This window comes from Wolffia australiana, chromosome 5, assembly GCF_029677425.1.
Source record: "Wolffia australiana isolate 7733 chromosome 5, ASM2967742v1".
Taxonomy (NCBI): Eukaryota; Viridiplantae; Streptophyta; class Magnoliopsida; order Alismatales; family Araceae; genus Wolffia; species Wolffia australiana.
The window spans coordinates 17207033-17229486 of NC_135839.1; the positions used below are offsets into that span (position 1 = coordinate 17207033).

The following is a 22454-nucleotide window of genomic DNA, read 5'->3' on the forward strand; positions in this document are numbered from 1 at the left end:
CGATCACCCTTTTATTTTTGATTTTTTTTCTCTCTTTTAGGCCATCTCTCCTTCACGTTTTCTTTCGTGGCCGTCCATAGAAGTTGGGCAGAGGAGGTCGGAGAAGAAGGGAGGCCGAGCAGGGTAGGGTGCACCCGCGGAGGAGATGGAGCGCAGCGCGATCCATGTTCCGGCGGCCGGAGAAATGATGACATCGGGCGCCAGCGGCAGGATAATTCCTGTCTGCAGGGACATCGGACGCTCGGTTTTGTCCCGGCAATTCATCCTGCGCGTTTATCTCCTTCTGCACTCCCTGTTCCTGTGGTTTCTTCTTCTACTTAGGCTCACGCGGATGCCGATTTCTCCCAAGGTCTCTGTATCGTCGCCTGTTTCATCGCCCAGAAGACGAGCGCCGTTCAGGAAGGGAAGAAGAGATGAGGAGGAAGATACGCGGAAGAGGAGGATCCTTGCAGAGGGTTTGTCCATGGCGCATCCCACTGGTTGTGAAACGGGCTCTTGTTTCTGGAAAACGTCGATGCATGTTGGACCCAGTAAGAGCTTCCTTTTCTGCCGTTCCTGGCTTCCGGCTGCGGGAGAGATGAGGTGAGCAATTGAGTTTTTCCCTTTCGTATTCCAAAATCATAGATATGTTTTTTTTTTTCCAAAGATTGTTATCCCCTGAAACTCCTTTCGACAAGAGTAAATCTTTTCGCAATTAATTTGCGACCGACCTCATGATGTCTATTTTAGATTCGTCTTCCTGATCTTTTCTTACGTTCTTTTAATAATTTAGTTCTGACCTCGAATTTTCTACAGGCCAAGGAATATCCTCTTTATGTTGTTTTAGGCCGTCTTCAGTAATAAGCTAGGTCTATTTTTTCGGGACTTTAACTCTTGATTCATGTCTTAATGGTCTATCTTCCTCAGGATTGGATATCGTTTTCAATTTGAAACATGTGGCCCATACAAATTTAGTATTAACATACTTCCTTTTTTTCTTTACAGGGGAATTTTAATCATTATCCATGGGCTTAATGAGCACAGGTAAATTCAAGTTTTGTAATTACAACGAATTTTATTATCCCTTTATTAGGGTAAAAACGGCGATGATACAGTTGCCCACTTCACCTCCTCTATATGAACGATTCTAAATGGGTTCCACTATTTATCTCAGCGGAAGATATGCACCATTCGCCATGCAGTTGACTGCACAAAGTTTTGGGGTCTACGCAATGGACTGGATTGGTAAACATTAATTTCCTTTTCTGTTCGGATGTCTTCATTTCACTGCTAATCCCCTTACCTCCTCCGTTTGTCATTTTTCCGACAACCTCTCTAATGTAATTTCACGATAATCTTAAATACTTCGCAGAAATATGCGACAGCTATTATGGTTGTGGTTATTCTAGTCATTCCAGTTTCCAGTAATCCATGGAATAATCATCTGCGTTCATTAGACTTGCTAACACAAGGGGTAACGTTGGTATCTTGATCTAAAGCTTCATGTTCTTCCTGAATTCTGTCAGGTCACGGTGGGAGTGACGGGCTACACGGATTTGTACCTTCTCTGGACCATGTTGTCGCGGACACTGTAAGTGATTTTCGGCGTTTAATCCAACATTAACGAGAAGAAACGCTGAGTAAGTTGAGAAATCGTCCCCTCTTTCCAGGGATCTTTTTTGGAGAAGGTGAAGGCAGAGCACCCCGGCGTGCCATGCTTCCTCTACGGCCACTCTACCGGCGGCGCCGTTGTTCTTAAGGCAAGTCATATCTCCCTTAAAACTTACCATTCCAGAGCTAACCAACGTTAAATTTCGTCCATTATCGCAACCTCAGGCCTCCTCACAACCGCACATCAGAAGCATGCTGGAAGGAATTATTCTAACGTCCCCTGCGCTACGGGTGAAACCGGCCCATCCCATAGTCGCGGTAAGATACTATCAAGATTTTCCAACTCCGATAAATAATTTTATTATAATAAGTATAAAATTCGAAACCCAGTATGATACACCGTTAAACGTCGACTAAAAGAAGAAATAAATTAATAACTCGCAGGCAATGGCGCCGGTGATGTCCATGGTTCTTCCGAGGTTCCAGTTCAAGGGGGCGAACAAGAGGGGGATACCGGTTTCGCGGGACCCGGCGGCGATGGTGGCCAAGTACTCGGACCCGCTGGTGTACACGGGTCCGATAAGAGTCCGAACGGGGTACGAGATCCTGCGGATATCCTCGCACCTCATGCAGAACCTGAAGTCGGTCACCGTTCCGTTCCTGGTCCTTCACGGAACAGCCGACGCCGTAACGGACCCGTTGGCCTCGCGGGAGCTCTTCGTTCAAGCGGCCTCGCAGCACAAGCGCATACGCCTGTACGACGGCTATCTCCATGACCTGCTCTTCGAGCCCGAGAGGGAGATGATCGGCGATGACATTATCCAATGGATGGACGAGATGTTACGCCGCCAAAGGGCTCCGGAATGAACGGTGATCCAGCCGTGGAACTCTCCTTCTTGATCTTTATATTGTGGGGTGTAGGATCGATTGGTCGATTCAAGAGAAGGGTTGCTGCAAGTTCCAGCAATGGTAATACTGGTGTACATATACGAAATTAAAGATCCGATTCTCCATCTGGGTTCTTCTCTATCCTTCTTGTTCTTCTGGCCTTTATGTTAACTCGGTCGATTCCAGAGAGGGTTCCTATACGCTCCGGTTCAAGTTCATTTTGTGTAAAGATATGATTCTTGATCTGGGTTCTTCTCTTTCCAGCCCAGTTAACATAATTTCCAGCCCAGGTACCCTTGATGTATATACTTGAAACCAAGGATCCGATTCTCGATCTGGGTTCTTCACCCATTCAACCAGATAGTTTCCTCTTCTCTCGTCTTCTTTTTCTGGCTTGTATGTTAACTCGGTCGATTCCAGAGAGGGCTGCAATAAGATTGTTTCCTCTTCTCTCGTCTTCTTTTTTGTGTATATCTTTGCAACCAAAGATCTGATTCTTGATCTGGGTTCTTCACCCATTCAACCGAAGCTTTTCCTCTTCTATATCCTTGTTCTGGCTTCTATGGTAACTTGGTCGATTCCAGAGAAGATTGGTCAGCATAAATGAAACCAAAAATCGGATACTTGATATGGATTCTCCATAACCCATTCAACCGATTCCGAGGTATAATTGGGCAGCATAAATGAAACCAAAAATCAGATACTTGATAGGGGTTTTTCACCTAGGTAGGAAAATCCACGGTCTGGGTTCTTCCACAGAGGACGAGAGACAGGGTGGCAATCTTCTGAAGAAGAAAAACCCACCCTGTAGAGATTCCATCGTCGGGGGAAAGAAACTTGCAAAAGCAAATTAATGGCCTTCCTGCTGTCCATTTAAATGAGGGAGAGGAAGAGTGGACGACATAAGCCTCAAAAGATACGCAATATACAGCCTAAGACTCCAGCGATTTTTCATGGACAGTCGAGGCCTACGCTTCACTTCAAGCACCCCCATTAATCTCATCTCTATCTATATATCTATATATATATAAATCAGTCTAATCTAATTCCTACCCATTAATCTATCTAGTTTCTGCCTAACGTCTAAGGATAGGAAGATGCGGCGATGGCGTATCGTCCGCATCGTCTACTGCATGCTGGGGAAGAGACTCACCAGGAGAAGGCTCGTGGCGGAGTTGGATCTACTCCTTAGCCGCGGAAAGAGAGCTGGAAAGGCCATCGGCGGCTTGGACGGCTACTTCTCCGCCATCTCCTGCCGCTCTGCACAGCCCGGCGACTCTTACTTGTGCCCACGCGAAGTGGAGTTCAGCTGCAGCAACAGCCCCTTCTACCTACCTCAGCGGAAGAGCCGAGATCAGGAGAGATCATCACCCGCGATTGTCCATTCCTCGCCGTTGGATGAGGCCCTCGTTGACCGCGCGGCCGAAGACTTCATCCGCCGGTTCTACGAGCAGCTGAGGAAACAACCACAGCACACTGCGTGAGAGCAATTGAGGGGAAGGAATCCCCAGTTTAGAATGTTGTGTTTGATTGTGTTCTATACTTTTTACATATATAATAAAAAAAAGGAGAAAAAAAATATGGGGGGGCAGAGAATCTCGGTGTGTCAGGGCAGGCTGGAATTGTTGATTCTCATTGAGGTTGAGAAGTCTGCGCCTGTGGATCCGTCCGCTTGCTCCTGAAGAATAAATAATAAACAGGGGGAGATGAGAGGTAGAGATTGATTATTTTTATAATGTTGGGAGGAATGGGTAAGACCTGGAGGCGTTGCAGCAAGTACATGAGAAAGAAATGGACGAAGACCTGCACTCCAGCGGAATTATAGAGAGTGTTTTAGTGTGGGCCGGAAGCTTATGGAAGAAATTAAAAGGGAGGTGGCTGACCAGGTAGAGGAGCAGGAGGACTCGAGCTACAGGATAACGCCAGAGAAATCGGGTGGCCCTGACGGCTCCTGAATCCAAAAACTTGGCCGCTCGTTGCAGCTTCAGATTGTTTGGAGTGAGGATTCATCAATATTTTGAGTTATGATCCTATCTAAGGTTTTACTAAGTTTCAACCATGCGATGGAAATTTACCTGGATGCCGGCGCCGACTAGGCGTCTGTGATGCAATGGTAGGGAGCTGGAAGGAGGATACGGGAGGTAAGAAAGATAGGATCTTCGATGAATGGATGGATCAGAGATAGTAAGATTGATTATCATACTCGAGGGTCTTCAAGTCATTTTCTTCTTCCCAGGACGACAGCCCACGACGAGAAACTCGGCTTCTCTCTGCTTCTATCTGCAGAAAAACATGGACGGTTGTTCACAGAGGTTCTTTCAAAAGTATGAAGCAAGCTTTAGAGGGGATAAATTTTCAATCTTACCTGGACTTCTCGAAAGCGGCTAGCTTCTTTCTCCAACTGGTACTGAACCGCAGCCCTTTCACTGGTCATGGCTTCGAGCTGAGTTTGCTTTTGATACTACGTAGTATTGTCAATATAACAACCATATTAAGTATGGTATAAGGATCAATAACAAAGAAAAAAGTGTCCCAGGGGATACCAAAAGATCGGTCAACTCTCGGTACCGTTTCTCAAGTTCCATATGCTCCTGCAAAACATGAAGAAAAATCGTCACATAAGGAAAAGTTTGATTTTTTTTTCAATCAAACAGAATTGAAATGAACTCAGGAACAAATAAAGAGAATGACAATCGGCCGGTTATAACATACCAACGCAAGAAACTGTCACAAGGCTGCACGTGAGACACGTACAAGCCAAAACAATGCATAGGGATCTCTAAAAAAATTATGATAGAACCTGATATCCAAATGGATTTAAGAACATAATAAACCCACAATGTTGTGAGGAACAGATCAAGCACAGTAGTACCGTCAACTGTCTCTGCAAGAGAAAGGTTATGGCAAAAGGGGAGGGGGAGAGAGATAGAGAAAGAGATGATGTAGAGAGATAGAATGAGAGAGAGGGAAGGAGTTGATAGTAGGGTCTTGACGGAGAGTCCATGGAGTATACTGTGGTGGGCCTGGATTGAGAGCGCCCCACTCTCGTTCAGGTTCTTCTTCACTCCATCTCCAACCTGACAAATAACCCTTCACTGTGCCATCTCTTGCAGCATTCTGATCTATCTACAGTAAAGATGCTGCAGACAAGTGGGTGGCTGAAGCTCTGATTGTCAACTGTGTCTGAGCCACAAGAAGTCCCATGGTCCACAATGACGTATGCCGAGATAATGCCGATCATTAGCTTCTCCAGTGAGATCCAACTTGCCCTTGACGGGTGATATCAATCCACAATCTTGTTGTGTGTTGTGATTGATATATAGATCCGCAATGCTAAGAAAACTTGTATATCGATCGAGAGGAATGATTGAGAGTTTCCAAACTCAATGTTCGGAAGAAAACGAAGGAAGATAGAGAGATCAAGAAACTAATGGAGAAGAAATCCTGAGGACTCCTCGTGTTCCCCCTCGTTCTGGACGGCAACTGACTTGTTGAAGAAATGAATGTCCTTCTTGTTGTCCGCTGCCCCTTTATTTATACTTGAACTCCCACGTGCTTAGTCAACGCTGAGTCAACTCACACATGCCTTCGTTTCTTCCTTTGGTATTGTTTATAAAAGAAACGTTGTGTATCAATGTGGGAGGGATACCGCTCCATGATTTATCTTACTGTATCCTACCTGGCATCAGAAGAAGGTAGGGACTGCCATGTCATGAGGACCTCTTCAGAGTCAGTGGAATTGGATTGGCGGTGACATTTGTGGTTTTGTTTGGAGTGGAGAATGTTCCTGCTGTGAAATCAGATAAAGTCAAATGTGTGACCTCATGTGGCTCCACCCACCTAGGGCTTTGCCGTCATGCTCTGAGGCATGTCCTTTGCCCATGCGGGAAGACTTTTCTCATCAAGAATGTTTTGGTTACCTGACCTCGTCTACCCCCATTGATCTGAGGTACCAAAGCTGATTGTTCCTAGTTTAGGGTTGATATTTGCCAATTGTGTTAGTAAATAGCCTTCCACAGCACAAACCTCTTAAAATACTGCCAATCCTTGAAAAGAGATTGCCATCGTGTCCACCAGTGTCTGCCAATTTGATATGATCCCCATTGTATCTGGGGTATTTCTGTCATTTTACTTATCTGGGTACTTTCATCATTTTTGGCTCTGCATGTAGTCTTCTTTAAATGGGGCAGCTCCCACCCCTCTTTAAGATGACAGTGACAAAGTAAATCCAAGTGCTTCTGGTCCCTGAATATCTCCCATGCAATGTCCATTCCGTAGGTCTCTCTTATTCCTCTGCCAATGAGCTTCCAATTGTTCCCCCCTCCCTCTGAGTTCCAGGTGACAATCCTAACGGCGGTTCTCCTCCTCTATCCCTATCTTTTGGATAAGACGTTTCAGGTTCTTATCAGAATCCCACAGGAGGTCTTCCTCTCTCCATCCAAAATGAATTCTCCCCCACCTGCTCTAGTAAAAGCCATATACGCCTGGAGACGAGGTGAAAGAACCTTGACAATATTTGGGGAAGCTGGAACCGGAATATAAGATGGATAGGACAGTGATCAAAACCATTAACCAAGTTGATACATGTTATGATCTATTCCCTCTCATAAACCCACTACAGGCATTTTCATCTCTGCATTTCCCTTTTTAATTTGTAGCCAACCTTGTTGGAAGGGAGGACATGAATTTAGAGTGAGTCTTTCCCTTTTGGTAACACTGATCTCACCAGCCATGTCCACTCTGTCGACTCTCAACCAAAGTAGATATGCCCACTCTGCCCACTCTGCCACTCTGGTGTTACCTTTCTCTTCTTACATGGTACGTTCCTTGGCAGGAACATATCAACATGCCGTCTCTTTAAGCTGGCAGGTAGACACTTCACATGTCAAGCTTGTCGGACAGCAGTTCAAATTTACTTCTAAAGGTAATCCATTCATGGGCATATCTGCCATCTGATATGATGATTTGAACATCCTTCAGCTGGCCTACCTTGTGATCAATTTTATCCTTGATTGTCTGTCAATCTTAACATCCTGCCCTACCATGTTGTACAATATAATGTGTAGCCTAACCAGGGTGTAGTCATTGATAAAGCAAGTGATGCAGATGCAATGGCTTTGCAAATGTGCTGATAGACTTCTGGAAGTAAAGGCAACTTATAGCCTAATAATATCTGAGCTCAAAGTGGCTTACACTTTGCAAGAAGATATGGTCGATGGAACTGATTCTACATAGACACAACATCAACAATGAACCTGTCTCAGTAATGAAAGCTGACCCATGTCTGTGGCACCTGATATGCAGCTACATTATCCTGAAGAGTGGAGGCAATGATTTGGAGAACAGTGTCGCAGAAGCACATCAGCAGGACATGATGCATTGTTGCTGAGGATGAGTGGTGGCAGTGATGGTGCGAGTGCAACCAGATGGCCAAATGCACAATGGACCAGGCACTGGATTTTCTGTCCCTGGAATTAGCTACACAAAGACACAGGCACCAAACTGATAGGATCCTGGCCTGTGCCTATGAATGCCATCAGCCTTCAAAGAAGAAGCACTTTGCTCTATCGTCATGCAGATGGTCTTCCCTGCAATGACAGTGGCTTCTCCTGGCCCTTGGAAGCGATGATCTTCCCACTTCCCTCTATCTTCCCCTCTTGTTTACTCACGTTCCATCTCCCTAATGGTATCTCTTCTGTTTGTTGAACAATCGCAGGAACTCTTTCAGAATAGAAGTTATTGTTTTGAAAGGTGATTACATCACCATTGATAGACCAGAGGCAGGGCACCAAACACTGTCTTAGGCAGTGAGTAATACGAGAAGACACACGAGAGACTCAAAACGGATCTACAAAAAGCACCAGCCTGGTAAAGGCGCAGTTAGAGAGAGGCCCTTAAAGGGCCAAATCAAGCCTAAAAAGCGGGGAGGATTCTCCATCTGAGGACAAGAATTGAACCATCTTAAGTACCTTTCTTGCTCCCTCGTCTTCTATCCTTAACCCACACCGCCATGCAGTAGATGTTCAACCCAGTGCGAGGCAGCTACCAAAGTGCTCTGCCAACATACATTCAGTGGAAACTTTCATTCTCCTTCCCACTGCCCCTGCAACTTTCATTCTATGTACCCTCCTCTCCTCTCTTCCAGTCTCTCTGTCATTGTATAAGACTTTTGTTTTATACGCTGAGACTTTGGTCAAAGTTTAAATGGATACTTTGAAGCACTACATTGGATTCCTTGGAGTGCCCCAAGGTTGTATCTGCATGATGACTCAGAACTGAACTGTCACAGGCAGCATAAGCAGTGCAGTAATAAAGATTGTGATGGCATTGAGGGCGGCAGTACAGATTGCACTGGTGCATTACTGGATACTGAGAGCAGTAGTGAAAAATGATAACGACAAATGCTGTGAGGACAGCATTCAGATAACAAAATGGTTTCACTAGTAAGGAAGACAATAAGATACATCCCCCCAAGGGGAAGAGAGATATAAAAGTGGATGAGGGCTGATATCCAATTAGTTGAATATATAATTCATTTCAATTTAATATCAAAATCATGTTCAGCGAGTCTTTTATCAATCTGCTGAGAAGTCACCGAATCTCCACCCAATAAAAGTACCAATTCGGGCAAGAAAAGGTCGAATCGGAGGCTGCTTAATCTCTGTGATTTGTTCCCACCAAGGAACATATCATGAAAGATGAAGGAGACGGCCTTGGCCAGATGGATGATGCCAAGGAGGACAAGGACGAAGCCAGTTAGATCAGAGTGGCAAGGACAAGGACGAAGCCAGTTAGATCAGAGTGGCAAGGACAAGGACGAAGCCAGTGAGATCAGAGTGACAAGGACAAGGACAAGGACAAAGCGGGCGTGGCAGAGTGGGCTCCACTAATGTGGCAGAGGGGAGGCTGCTTAATCTGCTTAATCTCTGTGATCAGAGTGCCGATGGAGTGGACGTTGCTGGTGAGATCAGAGTTACCAAAAGGGAAAAACTGACTCTAACTTCATTTCCTGCCCTCCAACGAGGAGGGCTACATATTTAACAAGAAAATGCAGAGACAAAGAACCCCCTAATGGGCTTTGGAGAGGACAGATCATATCATACTGCAAAGGAAAAATAATCAACAACCATGGAATGGCAAACACTGAAGAAACTGATTGAATTGCAGGTGTCCAAGACCTCATCAGTGAATACTGTTTTGGTTCTTTACAAGATTTGCCTCAACTACAAGTTGATGGGCCCCTATAAACTAACAGGGACAGCAGAAGTCTACGACATCAGGTCTAAACCACTGCCGTGAACATCAACCCACTGAAGTTGGCCCAAAGATGGAGCCAACACAGGACATCACAGATCCTCCGATGGAGAGGGTGGGAGGAGAAACGGACAACAACAATTATGCATGGTGATCAGACCTCCCTCGTCTCTTAAGCCCACTATGGGCGTTTTTGCATTTTCAAAACATAAAGAAACTGAGACTTCAATAGGATATAAGAATTGGAAAAGATCTTCTATCAATTAAGTCAACACACTAGCAGATTTGTATTGCAAGGATATGAAAAAGAGAGAAAAAAGAATTCAACGACTCACATGGCGGGAATAATGTTCAGCATCCCTTCTCATGCCAGCCATCTCTACTCTCATCTTTTGTATTTCTGCCTACAAAGTATAGATATTTTCTAATTAGAAGATTCATAATTCAAGTAAAAATCCAACTCACACCTTTAAGCACCCATGTTTCACACTAAATGATCAAAAACTGGACAATACGCATGGTAAATTCTGATGAGTTTGCTCCAGCAGGAGAGAACAAATTTAAAGAAATAATAAGAAAGAAAAAAATGAGGGCCTAATTTGAAATGCAATGGTGAACAAGAGAAAACATCTCTTTTTTTTTAAGAAATAAGGGGAAATACTTGATCCTAAATTCCATATAAAGTGTGTTGTTGAGTGAAGTTTCTCCAGTATCCTTTTTTTTTTTGAACAAAGTTTCTCCAGTATCCTATCTTTTGCATCTCAACTAATTAGATGGTACGTCCAGAATAGCATCAGTTTGTTCCAATTTCCTGTTGGGGCTCTGTTAGATGACCGTTGAATCTTGACTTTCAATCTCTAAATTTGTGAAAGAAACACTGAGGTAGATTACCATCAAAATAATTTCAAATCATCAAGAAATCTTCAAACCTATACATTATACCCAATTGATAGAGACCTAAAGGTTTCATGGTAAAAGATGAAACGACACCAGATGTCTATTCTGATTTTTCTCAGAAACTACTGAAGCATAAAAATATTTACCTCTAACAAGGAAAGCTTGCTCTCCGCATTCCGTTGAGCTTCTCGTGCACGTTCTACTTCTTCTTGCCAGGCTTGTATCTGATGTTTTACATAACATAAAATTTCATGACGTATTATCCAGTTTATCAAATTCAAAATAAAACTGAAAGACCAAAATTACGAATACTTATGCTATAAAACAAATGATGCATCCAAAAGTTAATCAGTAGCCCTCACATAACATCCTCAAAGCATGAATAGTAAGTATAGCAGGCTGATGTAGTGACTTCTGAGAGAAGGATTGGAAAATAAGAGTATGATGGTGCTTCTGTCCAAATCTTCCCGCACAAAAAAAGTGAAAGGTTTAATCATGTGCATTATCCAGCTAAACAGAAAAGAAGACGCTTGCTTTGTTTACCTGCAGAATTTGATTTGCTTCCTCCGACGACTTCTTCAGACCACGCCGCATCCTGGCTTCCATGTCCTGAAGCTCTTGATTTAGAGATCCACATTCTACCTGAAATAGCCAATGGAGTTCACTGGAGGTTCAAACCCACATGAAAGGTGCTACATCAAAAAATGAAGAGAAAAAAAAGGGCATCCAACCTCAAGAAGAGCAACTTTGTGTTCCAAATCCATTGCCTTTGATATGCTTTCATCTGCATACCTCTGAAAATTGATCAGTCAGTAGTAGGATTGGCAGGCCAAAATGGACAAATTCAGAGACAAATGAGAAAGCTCTAACCCAATTAAAATAACCTCTTCAATCAACTCATAAAGACACACAACTGGCTTATTTTATCATAAGGTACACAGGAACTGATAGCGACCACGATACAGGTCTTTAGTGAAGAAGGAAGTACTTGAAGAAAAGGAAGCCCTACATATGGATAGATAGAGACTGAGACGAGTTAAACACAGTTGGTACAATGGCAGTGCAGGTCCGTATCAACGCCTGAATACTTCCTAGGAAGCTTCTGCGGTATTGACTAGGCCCATGCATATGGAGCCTCTCCCATATTGGCCAGCCCTCTACACAATCTCTCCTGCTTATTCTTCCCCCTCCCCCCCCTTCTTCTAGCTGAATCAGACCCAATGAATGCATCACGTGCATGTTCTTCATTGAGAGGCTACATGTATTTATTGAGTATTAGCCTACGGACAAAAGACGTAAATAACATGGAGGGGCCGGGATCATATCAGAAATCTTTCTGTATTGTTTTAATTTAAGTAAATTTATTATAATTGATCATATATGCATAACCTGGCTGTAAAGCACCACAATAATCACAGATATTATAATGCATATTTATATTAGGCATTCTCGAAACTTGTAATATCAATTATTATGTCAACTTAACTGCTTACTAGTTACAATGGGCACACTAGAGAAACATTGAGACGTGGAAGAATTTTGAATGCGCAGAGCAAAATGGTCAGAATGACCCAAAGAGAATTCACATTATACAAGAGCGGTGGCCACTTCATCAGCACATACACCTAGATACCTTCAAATGGAATATCAGAACGACGTACCTGCATTCTTACAAGTGCATTTGAGGCCTCCACAGCTCTGTGTTCCAATTCAACTTCTCTTTCTACGGCTGCCTTCAAAAATAAAATGTGTAAAATTAAACCAAGAAACAGAAACAAAGAAGTGAACAGAAGACATTCTCATAGATGCTGCTTAGACCATCTTGGTGGCATTATGCGCTATCCTCTCTTCTTCTGCTCTGCGCTCAGCTGCAGCGAGCTCTTCACGAAGCGCCTGGCGAATAAAATAAGATTGTCAGAGAAGAAAGAGAAGACGAGAAATATGACGAACAGAAGAGTCAAAGAATATTTTGCAGTTCAAAAAATATCGTTAGTCTCAAGTATAGTTTAAAAAATAATAGAGGCAGTGAACTACCTGTATCACCCTTGTCTCACTAAGTTCACGGCCTCTCATCAAAGCATCCATATTTGCCTGGTTCAAAATGGGAAGTTCTGCAAATGAGATCTTTTCCAATCATTACATGAATTATTAGAAGAACGCACTAAAATGAACAATAATTGTTTCAATCAGTTGAGCCAAAGCCCAAGAACAGTCCTACAAAGGGAGACACTAGTGTAATCTAAGAGTGGAGTTAGTTTAATATCAAGGAGCACTCTATCAAGTGAGTCCATATGTTGCATCCGAGGTTCATATTTAATATGGGGAAAAGTTCATTCAAAAGTGCTCCACAAAACCCTGTGGAGGCAGTTGACAGAAAAAGTATAGATGTCTCTTGGATGGTGGAGCCGTCTTAAAATGTAATTCATAAGCTACAAAGGAAAAAGAGTAAAGACAGGAAACCTGTAAGGACACAAGTTTTCCTTCTGCTGTTGATGCTTGTTTCTTGAAAGCGTCTATAGAACCAACAAGCTTCTCGATTTCTGCATTTTTAGCGGTCAGCGCATCACCCATACTTGACTCCACTTTACTCATTTCCATTTGGGCCAATAATAAATCTTGTTCTAGCTGTTTGATGGAAGCTTCATATGAACTACTGCGTCCTCGCTGATAAACAGCAGATAAAAAGTAAAAAGAAGTTATTTGAAGAATCTACATTTGCGCAAGTATGGAAGCAAATCCGTCGTTGAAGAATCTACCTCTCTCATGAGGAGTTCTTCCAATTGAGCATTCTCAGCCTTGTACTCCTGAAGCCGAGATGATAGCCCGGCACAAACCTGTTTCCAAGCATTAGTTAGGACATCAAGGTGAGAAGACTGACATTGTGACGTTAAATGAATAAAATAAATGGAAATAACTATGGTCAGAACGTAAAAATGAAGGGCTGGCTCCTAAAATAAGGTGCGAAAATTTGGGGAAGAGGATAGGAAAATAATATGCTGAAGATAAAAGAAAGAACTGAGCTGAGACTGAAGATATTTTTTCAGCAATGTTCCCTGCCGGGTGGCATTGGCATTATATTATGCACAGAAAATATCAAAAGTAGAGGACGCACACTCAACCAACAAATGAAAATTTTTGGATTTAGTCTAGAAATGTACAAGGGAAAACAAGAAACAAGTCAATAAAAGGTTAAGAGTACACAGCCAACTCACCCTTGCTAGTCTTGCTTCTTTTGATTGACCAGTAGAGACTGCACTTTTTACCAGAAACTGTGCCTGACAACAAGAAAATCATTGTTTAGCAGCAAAAGGCTCAAATTCATCAAAGTCAATACGTTGGATAAAATGTTTCTTATTCTGTGCTAAACAATGTTAGAAAACTATGCTAGTGATTCTTGTGAATCAAAGCCAATTTTCCAAAGTATTTGGCTTTGAATCTAGAGTCGAATAACAGCATTTTAAATACAATTTAAAGTTCATTTTAGAATCATCCATGAATTCATTTAATCATTCAAATTCCAATGCCAACAAACGGAAAGAGATAAACGAACCTCGTCAAGCTGTTCAAGCAATTTCTCAGGCATTCTGTCACTTTTATGGTCATGTATCTTATTGGTGCCTGAAGTATCCACCGGCTCAGACGCATGATCATTATCCTTCCCTTTCCAGACGCTTTCTTTTTTCCCCTGATCCACCTCCAAGTTATCTTGGCCAACATTTGAGTTATCTTGGTCATAGATCTCCTTATCTTGTTGGGGAGCATTGCCCTCTTTGGGATCAGATTCGTCAGATGATGTCCTTGTCATTTCTGAAATTTCTCTAGGTTCTTCGCTGCTACTAACAAAATTATCAACAGATGATGCCACTTTGACATCATTATCGGAAGTCAGTGTTCTTCCCACATCATCCGTATCCTGAGCAACCTTTCCTGGCTCAGTATCTGGTTCCTCTTTTTCCTTTACTGGTTTTTCTTCAACGGCACCCAAAATTTCAGATGGACTCTCGGAGGGTACATCAAGGACAGATGTTCTATCAGTCGACTCATCTTGAGTCATGGTGGGTTTGAGAGATTCATCCGAAGATTGTCTCAAGCGGTTCTACACAATAGGAAACGTTGGGTTCGGTTAATGATAAAAGGAATTAAGATGAAATTATCTTTTCCCGTTTTGAAGAGAGTTACCTTGGCCTTCGATATGTTCTTCCGAGTTTGAATTATTTGTCCATCAGATGGTGTTACTGATAAGACATGAGAAAATATAATAATGTTGGAGAATGAAGCCCAAGGAAACAAACTTGACGAAAAGTGAACAAGAATAATAGATAAAGAAAGGTCATTTAAATAAATTAAAGAGTAACTAATGTGAAAGGAATCAACTATATGACATACCTGGTGATTGCGAATTAGGTTGTTCATCAGCCAATTCACTAACCACGAGTTTTGCTCGACGATCGACGACTTCAAAGAGGTCTGGATGAGAGATTTTGATATGATTAAATTTGACGAATAGTGGAAGGCAAAAATATAAACTTCTACGTCATTCATAAGAGACGGAAAAGTGATCATCGAAATTACGGAAACATATCTTTCACAATTTTTATGGAAACAATTAGCACAAATCTTAGATGATTAGTCCTCTTCTATGAAAAAAAGACCGTTATTGAGTTCGCGGAGACGAGGTGATAAGATATGCCCTCAAGATATGTCAGGCACGTACAGCTGAATGCCAGTAGGAACCGTCAACTTACGTCGGAGCAACCATTTTCCTAAATCCTCTTATCACACAGTGACGATGAAATGACGATCCATGAATAATCGACAATTGACGGTTCAGACCTACTCGATTTCGTTTTCTTATTGATTAAAACAGCTGCGCAGATGAACTTCGTCATCAATTCAGGGACCATTCGAATTTTAATCGATAGATTTTCAGGAATGATACAACATCAAGGCAATCTAGAAAAGTCTGAAACATACTAATACGCGTGAAATTGCAGCCGGAAAAATCAAGATTCTTCTTACCTTCCGCGACTTTGAGCCACGAAGCCATCTCGCCGGCTTCTTTCCCCAAAATCGAAGAATTCCAGAGCTACCTCGTTAATTCGATGGAAATTTAGCTCCGGCAGGAGAGATTCTTCGCGACTACGGTCGCCAGATCTGCGGAGCTCGAAAAAATGAAGAATATAGTATTTGAGGGTATAATTTCTTGAGTTTCCAAACGAAGAGAATTTTCATTATGAAGATCCGTCCCTCATCGACATCCGTCATCCGTCCTTATACCTATGAACGGGACGGGACGAAATTATTCGTCCATTCTGTTCCTTTCTCTATCGTCTCGGCCCGTTCCGTCATCCCCTTAGTCTAGCCCTTGTGAATAGAGATCGGGGCTTGGCTTGTATATTATCTAATCTTTAGATCGAACAAGATTTTAGATTGATTTCGAACAAAATTTCTGGTCGATTTGATTTGTTCGTTTGAAATCGATCAAACATTGGTATCGAACTGTTCGAACAAAATGGAACAGCTCAGCAAAAAAATGAAAATGTGTGGGATTGGCAATTGTTTATTGACAGATCAAGGTATTAGGAAACTCATACTTTCTGAAAATTATATATACAGAGATATAGATAAAGTTATGTTGAAATATTTGAAAGACTAATGTATGAGTTTGCAAGTAAGTATTATAAGTTCACCATAATTATTTAAATCATATATAACTATAGATATAAAATTATTTTTAACTATTATGGAGTACTGAGATATGGCAATATGAATTTACAGGAGATAAGATAAATCACCATTATTGAAAAATATTACGTAATTATGTAGATGAAATTATGTTTAATTTTTTCAAAAAGGACCAGGATGAAGTGATGTGACTGAGTCAGAGGATGTCCCTGACATCACACGTCAACAACGATATCGACCACACAAATGGACGACATCCCCACTTGAGATGATGTCAATACCGTGAGAAGACATAGTGAGACCGAGTGAGAGGACATCCCCGACATCATATGATGATGACGTTTGGGCACAACAACACACAAAGGTTTTCTTTCCCTGATTTCATGTTGTGGAAGGTCAATCATTTGCAACTCTTATCTCGTGTGCCCATTAGAGTCAGCATAATGTACCTCTCTTAGAATTATTCATATATCCCACCTACTGATATGCATCCAATGGGATTCGAGAGCCAACATTTACGTGGATAAAGAATGATGGCCAGGTTCACACAGAGAGAAAGTCCACTTCCTTTTTTGTCTTTCTCTCACTGGCCCTTTCCATCTTTCTATCCTCCTATAGAAAAGAGTTATTTACCTATGTTGAAGGATGCACTATTTAAGAATTCTTGGCCTGTTCACGTAAAGCTCAATATATTTATCCATATTTCTTTCTATCTTTATGCATTTATCTATCAAGAGAGATCAATAGGCCTCGCAGGAAGATGACCAATTAATTTATGACAAAATATGTGTATTCTTGATAGAAAATATATCTAAAGAGAAATAAAGAGCAGAGCTAATGTTTTTGTATGAAGGGATCAAAATAGTTCTAGCTGCTAATAGGGTGTTAATTGAGTTCAGCTTTCCGTAATTTTGATTCACTTTTTCTCATGTACGTGCATGATTCATGCTTGTTAGCAAAGTCTCCACGTTGACCTTTTGATTGGAACATACCAATAGAAACAGACCCACAACTAATTAGTATTTACTTATGTTTTGTTTATTGTTTTTACTTCGTGGATAGGTTTTGTCATTGTACAGACAGAGTAAGAGGGAGCGAGGAACTTATGACGAAAGAGAGATGAAAGAGGAGAGAAATATCAAGAAAGAGATAGAGATGGAGAGAGGATCAGACGAAGAAAGAAGCATAAAAAGAGAGTGAGATACTAGTCATCAACATCACCCATAATCATCATCAGGGCCTGTCTAATTTTCTTTCAGAGTTTATATAAGAATATTTGTTGAAGAAAATGACCGGATGGAAGAAATCCAAAACCCAAGATGCTACGGTAGAAATGCAAAATCAACTCGGACAACATAAATATGTCGGAGTATAGAGACAGATAATAAGAACTTCCTTGCGTCACAGGCGTGATGTCAGCAATCCAAGGCTCTCGATGCAGGGCACTAGCTTCTTGTGTGGTGCAGTAGAGCAACTCCTTCAACTCCCAAGCCAAGGGAGTAACCACCAAGGAGTGATGAAGATAATAAATAAGGGAGAGAGAGAGAGAGAGAGAGAGGAGAAGAGAGGAAGCGACAAGAAGAATAAACAACAAATGCGCTTGATGGGTGGAAAAGGATTAGGGTTAAAGGGGGATGAATACCCCTTTAAATAAGAGATAAATGGGCTCCAAATGGACCATTTCCTTGTTGGAAATATATGTGGTCAGCAAGCCAATCACACATTCCACATCTCATTCCTTGTTCATTCATAGAACATATTCATTATAGTGCACGTGTGATGCGTATAATGAAGTCCATGAATACATAATCGGACTTAGTGAATTATGATGAGATCGTAATACGGAGATCACTTGTCTTTAAGCATGTATTCTAAACATTCCTATTCAAAGGACACGCGAGAAGGGCATCGAAGTATCCAGATAGAATAACACTATCTAGCCTCACTCATATGATGAGTACGGCCAGTCCCATAGCCATTAGTGTGGAGACACTAAGGAGAGATAGTGGGTGCTCTTGAGTGGAAAGAGTTCATTGAATTGATCTGTACGAATCACTGAATGGTATTATATCGAATTGTCAATCTGGTCGATTCACGTCACGGTTGTGTAAGTGGTCCTTAGACTTGAGACACCAAAGACGTCTTGTGGGCGGTCGGTTGTACTTTGGCGATGGGCAAGGAGTCTCTAATCATGGGATTCTAAATGGTTTTAGTTCGGGTACATCAAGAAGTTCACGAAGACGATTGGGTGGTCAATATGGGATCGTCCACCCTCGGTATAAGAGGTGAAAACTCAAGGAAGACGATGCGATGAAGTCCTTGGTCAAGGCAGTGAAATATCGGAGAAGAGTTCTCCGATGATTTTTTGAATGCATCAGTACTAACTCGGATGACCGATTAGGGTTTGACAGTTGACCATACCCTAAGTCATCCAAGGAGCGTCAAGCGGATGAGGGATTATACATACACGGTAACTGATGATGAATAGGTTCCATGAGTGCGTCGATGCACACTCCTTTGTATCTTCTAGGATACGAGGTGTAGCTTGGCACCCCACGTGTCGGAGACTCGACCTATCGATTGGGTTAAATCGATCCGACATTAATTAATCTATATGATGATATAGTTAATTAATTTGGAATGTCAATAATGGTTATTGGGCGGCTGGAGTCGTTAACTAGACTGATACATGGGCCTAGAGGGTCACACACAAATGGTCTTTTGGACGTCAGAAGATATACTTAAGTTTTGGGGGTTTTATGAAAAATACCCACTTAGTATAAATAGGGGAAGGCCCTGAAAGAAATTCACCAAGGCCAGAATTGTTCAAGGGTCTTTCCCCTTCTTCTCTCATCTCCCAACACCCCCTCTCCCTCCCCGATGTGATTGGAACAGCGTAACGATGTCGACAGAGAAATAACAAGGCTCGTCAATGAGGTGGAGGAGATCCGACATGCCGAGGACCACGTGGATACATCTAGAGGCTGAACACGTGAACAACTCAACTCGGCTCACTCCGAGATCCATGAAATCACGGATGCGGTCCGCGGAAAGGTACTTCGTTTAATGTTTTTTGTTGATGTCATTTGATTCGTTCAAGTCTTGCGCTGCGAATTGTTTTGATATGTTCATCCAGATCTAGGCTTCTAGAACCCAACATTCCACACAAAAGAACAAGAAGAGAGGGGATGCGCCTCGATTCCCGTGCTCCCCTTTTTTATTGGGGCTTTGACTAGTCAAGCCCCCCTCTCTTGCATTCATGCAGTGGGGGGGTTGACAAAACCCCAACAATATTGCTCCCAAAATCAGCTTAAAGACAACACTTATATGCACTAAGATCGCAACAAGTAAAAACAAATAATAATAGAGGAAATAACTGAGTTCCATAGGTAGCTTATTGCACAAATTTTTATCTCCCTAAGCTTTTCAGAGCTCATGTCTCTTCGACCTCTATGAGTGGACCTCGGAATTACATCAATCATGGGGGGCTTTTGATTTGCAAGATGCATGTCCATTACCATCCACGAGTGCCAGACTTATTTACAAACAGAAGATCCAAATAGTCTAATGAAATTTAGAACAGAGGGGTATTTTCTTTCATATTTTCTGCTACTCTGTAACACAAGCTCATTTTATGATTATGTGATGTTCATCATAACGATACCTCGCCCATCATGTACTCTTTTACATATCAGACCATTCTCCTACCTGGCCCTTGGACGAGAAGGGTGAAAATGCCTCCAAAGCTGGCCCTTGGACCACCCCTCGCTTCTTTAATGCCTCCAAAACTGCTTCTCGGAGAGCACTGCACTCCAGTTTTTCACAGACTCCATGTTCTCCCGCCATCAATTTGGTTAAAATATGATTAATTCAACTATATTTATATTTATATTTATATTTATACTTACGAATACACAAGGAGCAAGTATTGAAGAACAAAGGATGATAATTTTGATTCAAATAAAACTTTAGAATACAAAGGGAAGATTAGAACATTCTTTATTAAAATCCATTGTACCTCTCACTTTTTAACCAAGAACACACCTCACCACACCTCCACAACTTAATCCTAATTTAGAATGCAGATGGAAGATTAGATGATTACAAAAGAGAAGCATGTAGAGGAAGAACGAAGAAATTGAAATGGCAGTTGCTAGGTTGGAGGGAAGAGATTCTAAGAATGTGACTTTATTTTTCACTTTTTAAACGTTTTATCTGATCCGAACTGGAAGTTGAAATCAAATTGAATCCAATTATTTGATCCAAACATTGGGCCGGATAGAACAATTTGATCCAAACCCGACGTGAAGATTGTGTCCGAGTTGAACTTACCACGTGTTTGATGGAGGTTCAGATTTGATTGTTCGAATGCTCGATCTGATTGAACATTTGAACGATCAGTTTGAATCACCGGTCCCTACCGGTGACTATGGGGACGAAGGATGGAATGGGACGAAGATCATCCCATCCCACGCCCCAATTTTAGAGGTTCATCAGAACCATCTGTCTAGAGTCCATCCTGTCCAAAATTTTTTTGTCCCTGTCCCATCCGGTTTAAAGTCCATTCTTGTCCCCTCAATGTCCGGGATGAAATAAAATAGGTCACCCTTATGAATACTCCGCTCCCGCTTGGCTCGTGCTTGGCTTTCCCTCTTGCACTCTAGGCTCCGCCTTGGCTTTCCCTCTTGGGCTATCAGCTACCGCTCAGCTCCCTCTCAGCTCCCGCTTGACTTTCAATCTGTTTTCCTTCTTGGCTCCTACTTAACTCCCATGGGATGAAGAATCTGACCCATCGATCCATCCAGGACTTTCACGAAAAGATTTTTTCTTCCATGGAAAAGATAACTGTCCCGTCCGTGTCCGTGCACTATAGGTTGTGACTCATTAGAAAGTCTTCCATCCCGTTTGTGCAGTTTGTGATGAACAGAAATGTCATCCCGTCCTGTTTGTACACTTCCTCAACCACATCACATAAAAAGTTGGCCTTTGACCTTGGATAATGAAGGTTGGTTAAATTTATTTTGTATTTCCTTTGATGGAGTGGCTGGATAGGAATCACCTGTGGTCACACCAGCACAAAACAGGCAACAATATCTTTCAGAAAAAAAATTAAACATTCCTAGTGTAGGGAGCAGATTACATGAAACCTTGAAAAAACCTTGGAATATCTTGTGCAGAAACATGGAGAGAAATTTATTTATTGAAGGAAGAAAAATAGTAAACTGTTGTGTATATCAAAATGTTAATTATTGGAGCAGACTACATAAGACTTTGAAAAGTCACAGAAGAAAACAATTCAAAATGTTAAGTAAATAAAAAATTAAATAAACTAGAGGGTTATTCTTGTTGACCAGGCTATAAAAGTTAGGTTATTTCTTTTTACTCAATAAGGTGGGCCGTGGCAAGCATCACATGTCAATTCTGTCTTCTTTTGAAATTTCAAAAGACATTTGACATGCTATAGCCAATATTGAAGTCACTATGAAACATCATACACAACAAAACACTCTAGTCCATCTCATGCATGGTCTAGACAAGAAGACATGCATATAGGTTGAAGCTTTCCAAAGATATTACCAGCATTACAACCTCAACATGAAATGCCAAATAGGACACCAATTTTTTCTCTGTAGAATGGCATAACTCGACCGTAAAGGACATACAGAGAGGTTGACATGTATTGTTGTTTTTCAATGGCATCATGGAATGCCCGTAGAGGTGCACTTTGCCTATGCTATGATAAAATGCAGAAAATACCAATCTGGACATGATAAATATGACGGTGTATAGAGATATACAATAAACCATCCTCGGAGTCCGCAGTGCTGGACGTACTCTTGTTTTATGCTGCAAAAGAGAGAGCCTACTCCTTGAACTCCTACAACAATGGAGTGGCCACCAAGGGATAATCCAGAAGACAAACCAAGGTAGAGAGGGAAGAGAGGGAGATAGTCCGCCCTAAGGGTTTGCCTAGGAGTATACCCCATTTAAATAGGCCACTTAATAGGGCTCTCAAACCCTTTATTTAGGTCAAGCCCCTCTACTCCCTCCCCTCCTCCCTTCCCTCTTCCCGCGATGAGGTGACTGATACATATGCAACAGTAACTGTCTGGCATTTGCCATGCAGAAGGCTTTCCTCA

General features: G+C 41.9%; 3 protein-coding genes across 3 annotated transcripts; 2 read left to right on the forward strand and 1 right to left on the reverse strand.

Annotated features, from left to right (window-relative positions):
• Positions 1-2619, forward strand: LOC144703579 (uncharacterized). Its single transcript, XM_078575774.1, has 7 exons — positions 1-582; positions 985-1023; positions 1154-1224; positions 1506-1570; positions 1650-1739; positions 1816-1908; positions 2035-2619. The coding sequence occupies exons 1-7, from the start codon at positions 146-148 to the stop codon at positions 2455-2457; spliced, it is 1218 nt and encodes a 405-aa protein (XP_078431900.1). The 5' UTR covers positions 1-145; the 3' UTR covers positions 2458-2619.
• A 919-nt stretch (positions 2620-3538) lies between these two features.
• Positions 3539-3962, forward strand: LOC144703580 (uncharacterized). Its single transcript, XM_078575776.1, has one exon. It carries the CDS (start codon positions 3576-3578, stop codon positions 3960-3962), a length of 387 nt encoding a protein of 128 aa, XP_078431902.1. The 5' UTR covers positions 3539-3575.
• On the reverse strand, positions 3962-15811 carry LOC144703578 (golgin Putative 1). The gene is made up of 21 exons (XM_078575773.1): positions 15649-15811; positions 15016-15096; positions 14809-14864; positions 14180-14725; positions 13842-13904; positions 13386-13463; positions 13090-13293; positions 12664-12720; positions 12448-12522; positions 12291-12362; positions 11361-11423; positions 11173-11271; positions 10776-10853; positions 10068-10136; positions 5022-5069; positions 4844-4939; positions 4682-4758; positions 4554-4599; positions 4362-4460; positions 4237-4281; positions 3962-4156 (listed from the first exon to the last, which is right to left on the reverse strand). Exons 1-21 carry the CDS (start codon positions 15674-15676, stop codon positions 4085-4087), a joined length of 2052 nt encoding a protein of 683 aa, XP_078431899.1. The 5' UTR covers positions 15677-15811; the 3' UTR covers positions 3962-4084.
• Between the last annotated feature and the right edge of the window lie 6643 nt (positions 15812-22454).

Bases quoted from the DNA above. Each gene is read 5' to 3' on its own strand.
- LOC144703578 (XM_078575773.1), bottom strand. From the start codon at position 15,676: ATGGCTTCGTGGCTCAAAGTCGCGGAAG. The intron at 12,363-12,447 runs GTCTAAGCAGCA...TTATTTTTGAAG, and splicing joins CGCATAATGCCACCAAGATG to GCAGCCGTAGAAAGAGAAGT. The intron at 11,424-12,290 runs GTACGTCGTTCT...ATCAATTTTCAG, and splicing joins ATGCACTTGTAAGAATGCAG to AGGTATGCAGATGAAAGCAT.
- LOC144703579 (XM_078575774.1), top strand. From the start codon at position 146: ATGGAGCGCAGCGCGATCCATGTTCCGGCGGCCGGAGAAATGATGACA. The intron at 1,024-1,153 runs GTAAATTCAAGT...TATTTATCTCAG, and splicing joins CATGGGCTTAATGAGCACAG to CGGAAGATATGCACCATTCG. The intron at 1,571-1,649 runs GTAAGTGATTTT...CCCTCTTTCCAG, and splicing joins ACCATGTTGTCGCGGACACT to GGATCTTTTTTGGAGAAGGT.
- LOC144703580 (XM_078575776.1), top strand. From the start codon at position 3,576: ATGCGGCGATGGCGTATCGTCCGCATCGTCTACTGCATGCTGGGGAAG.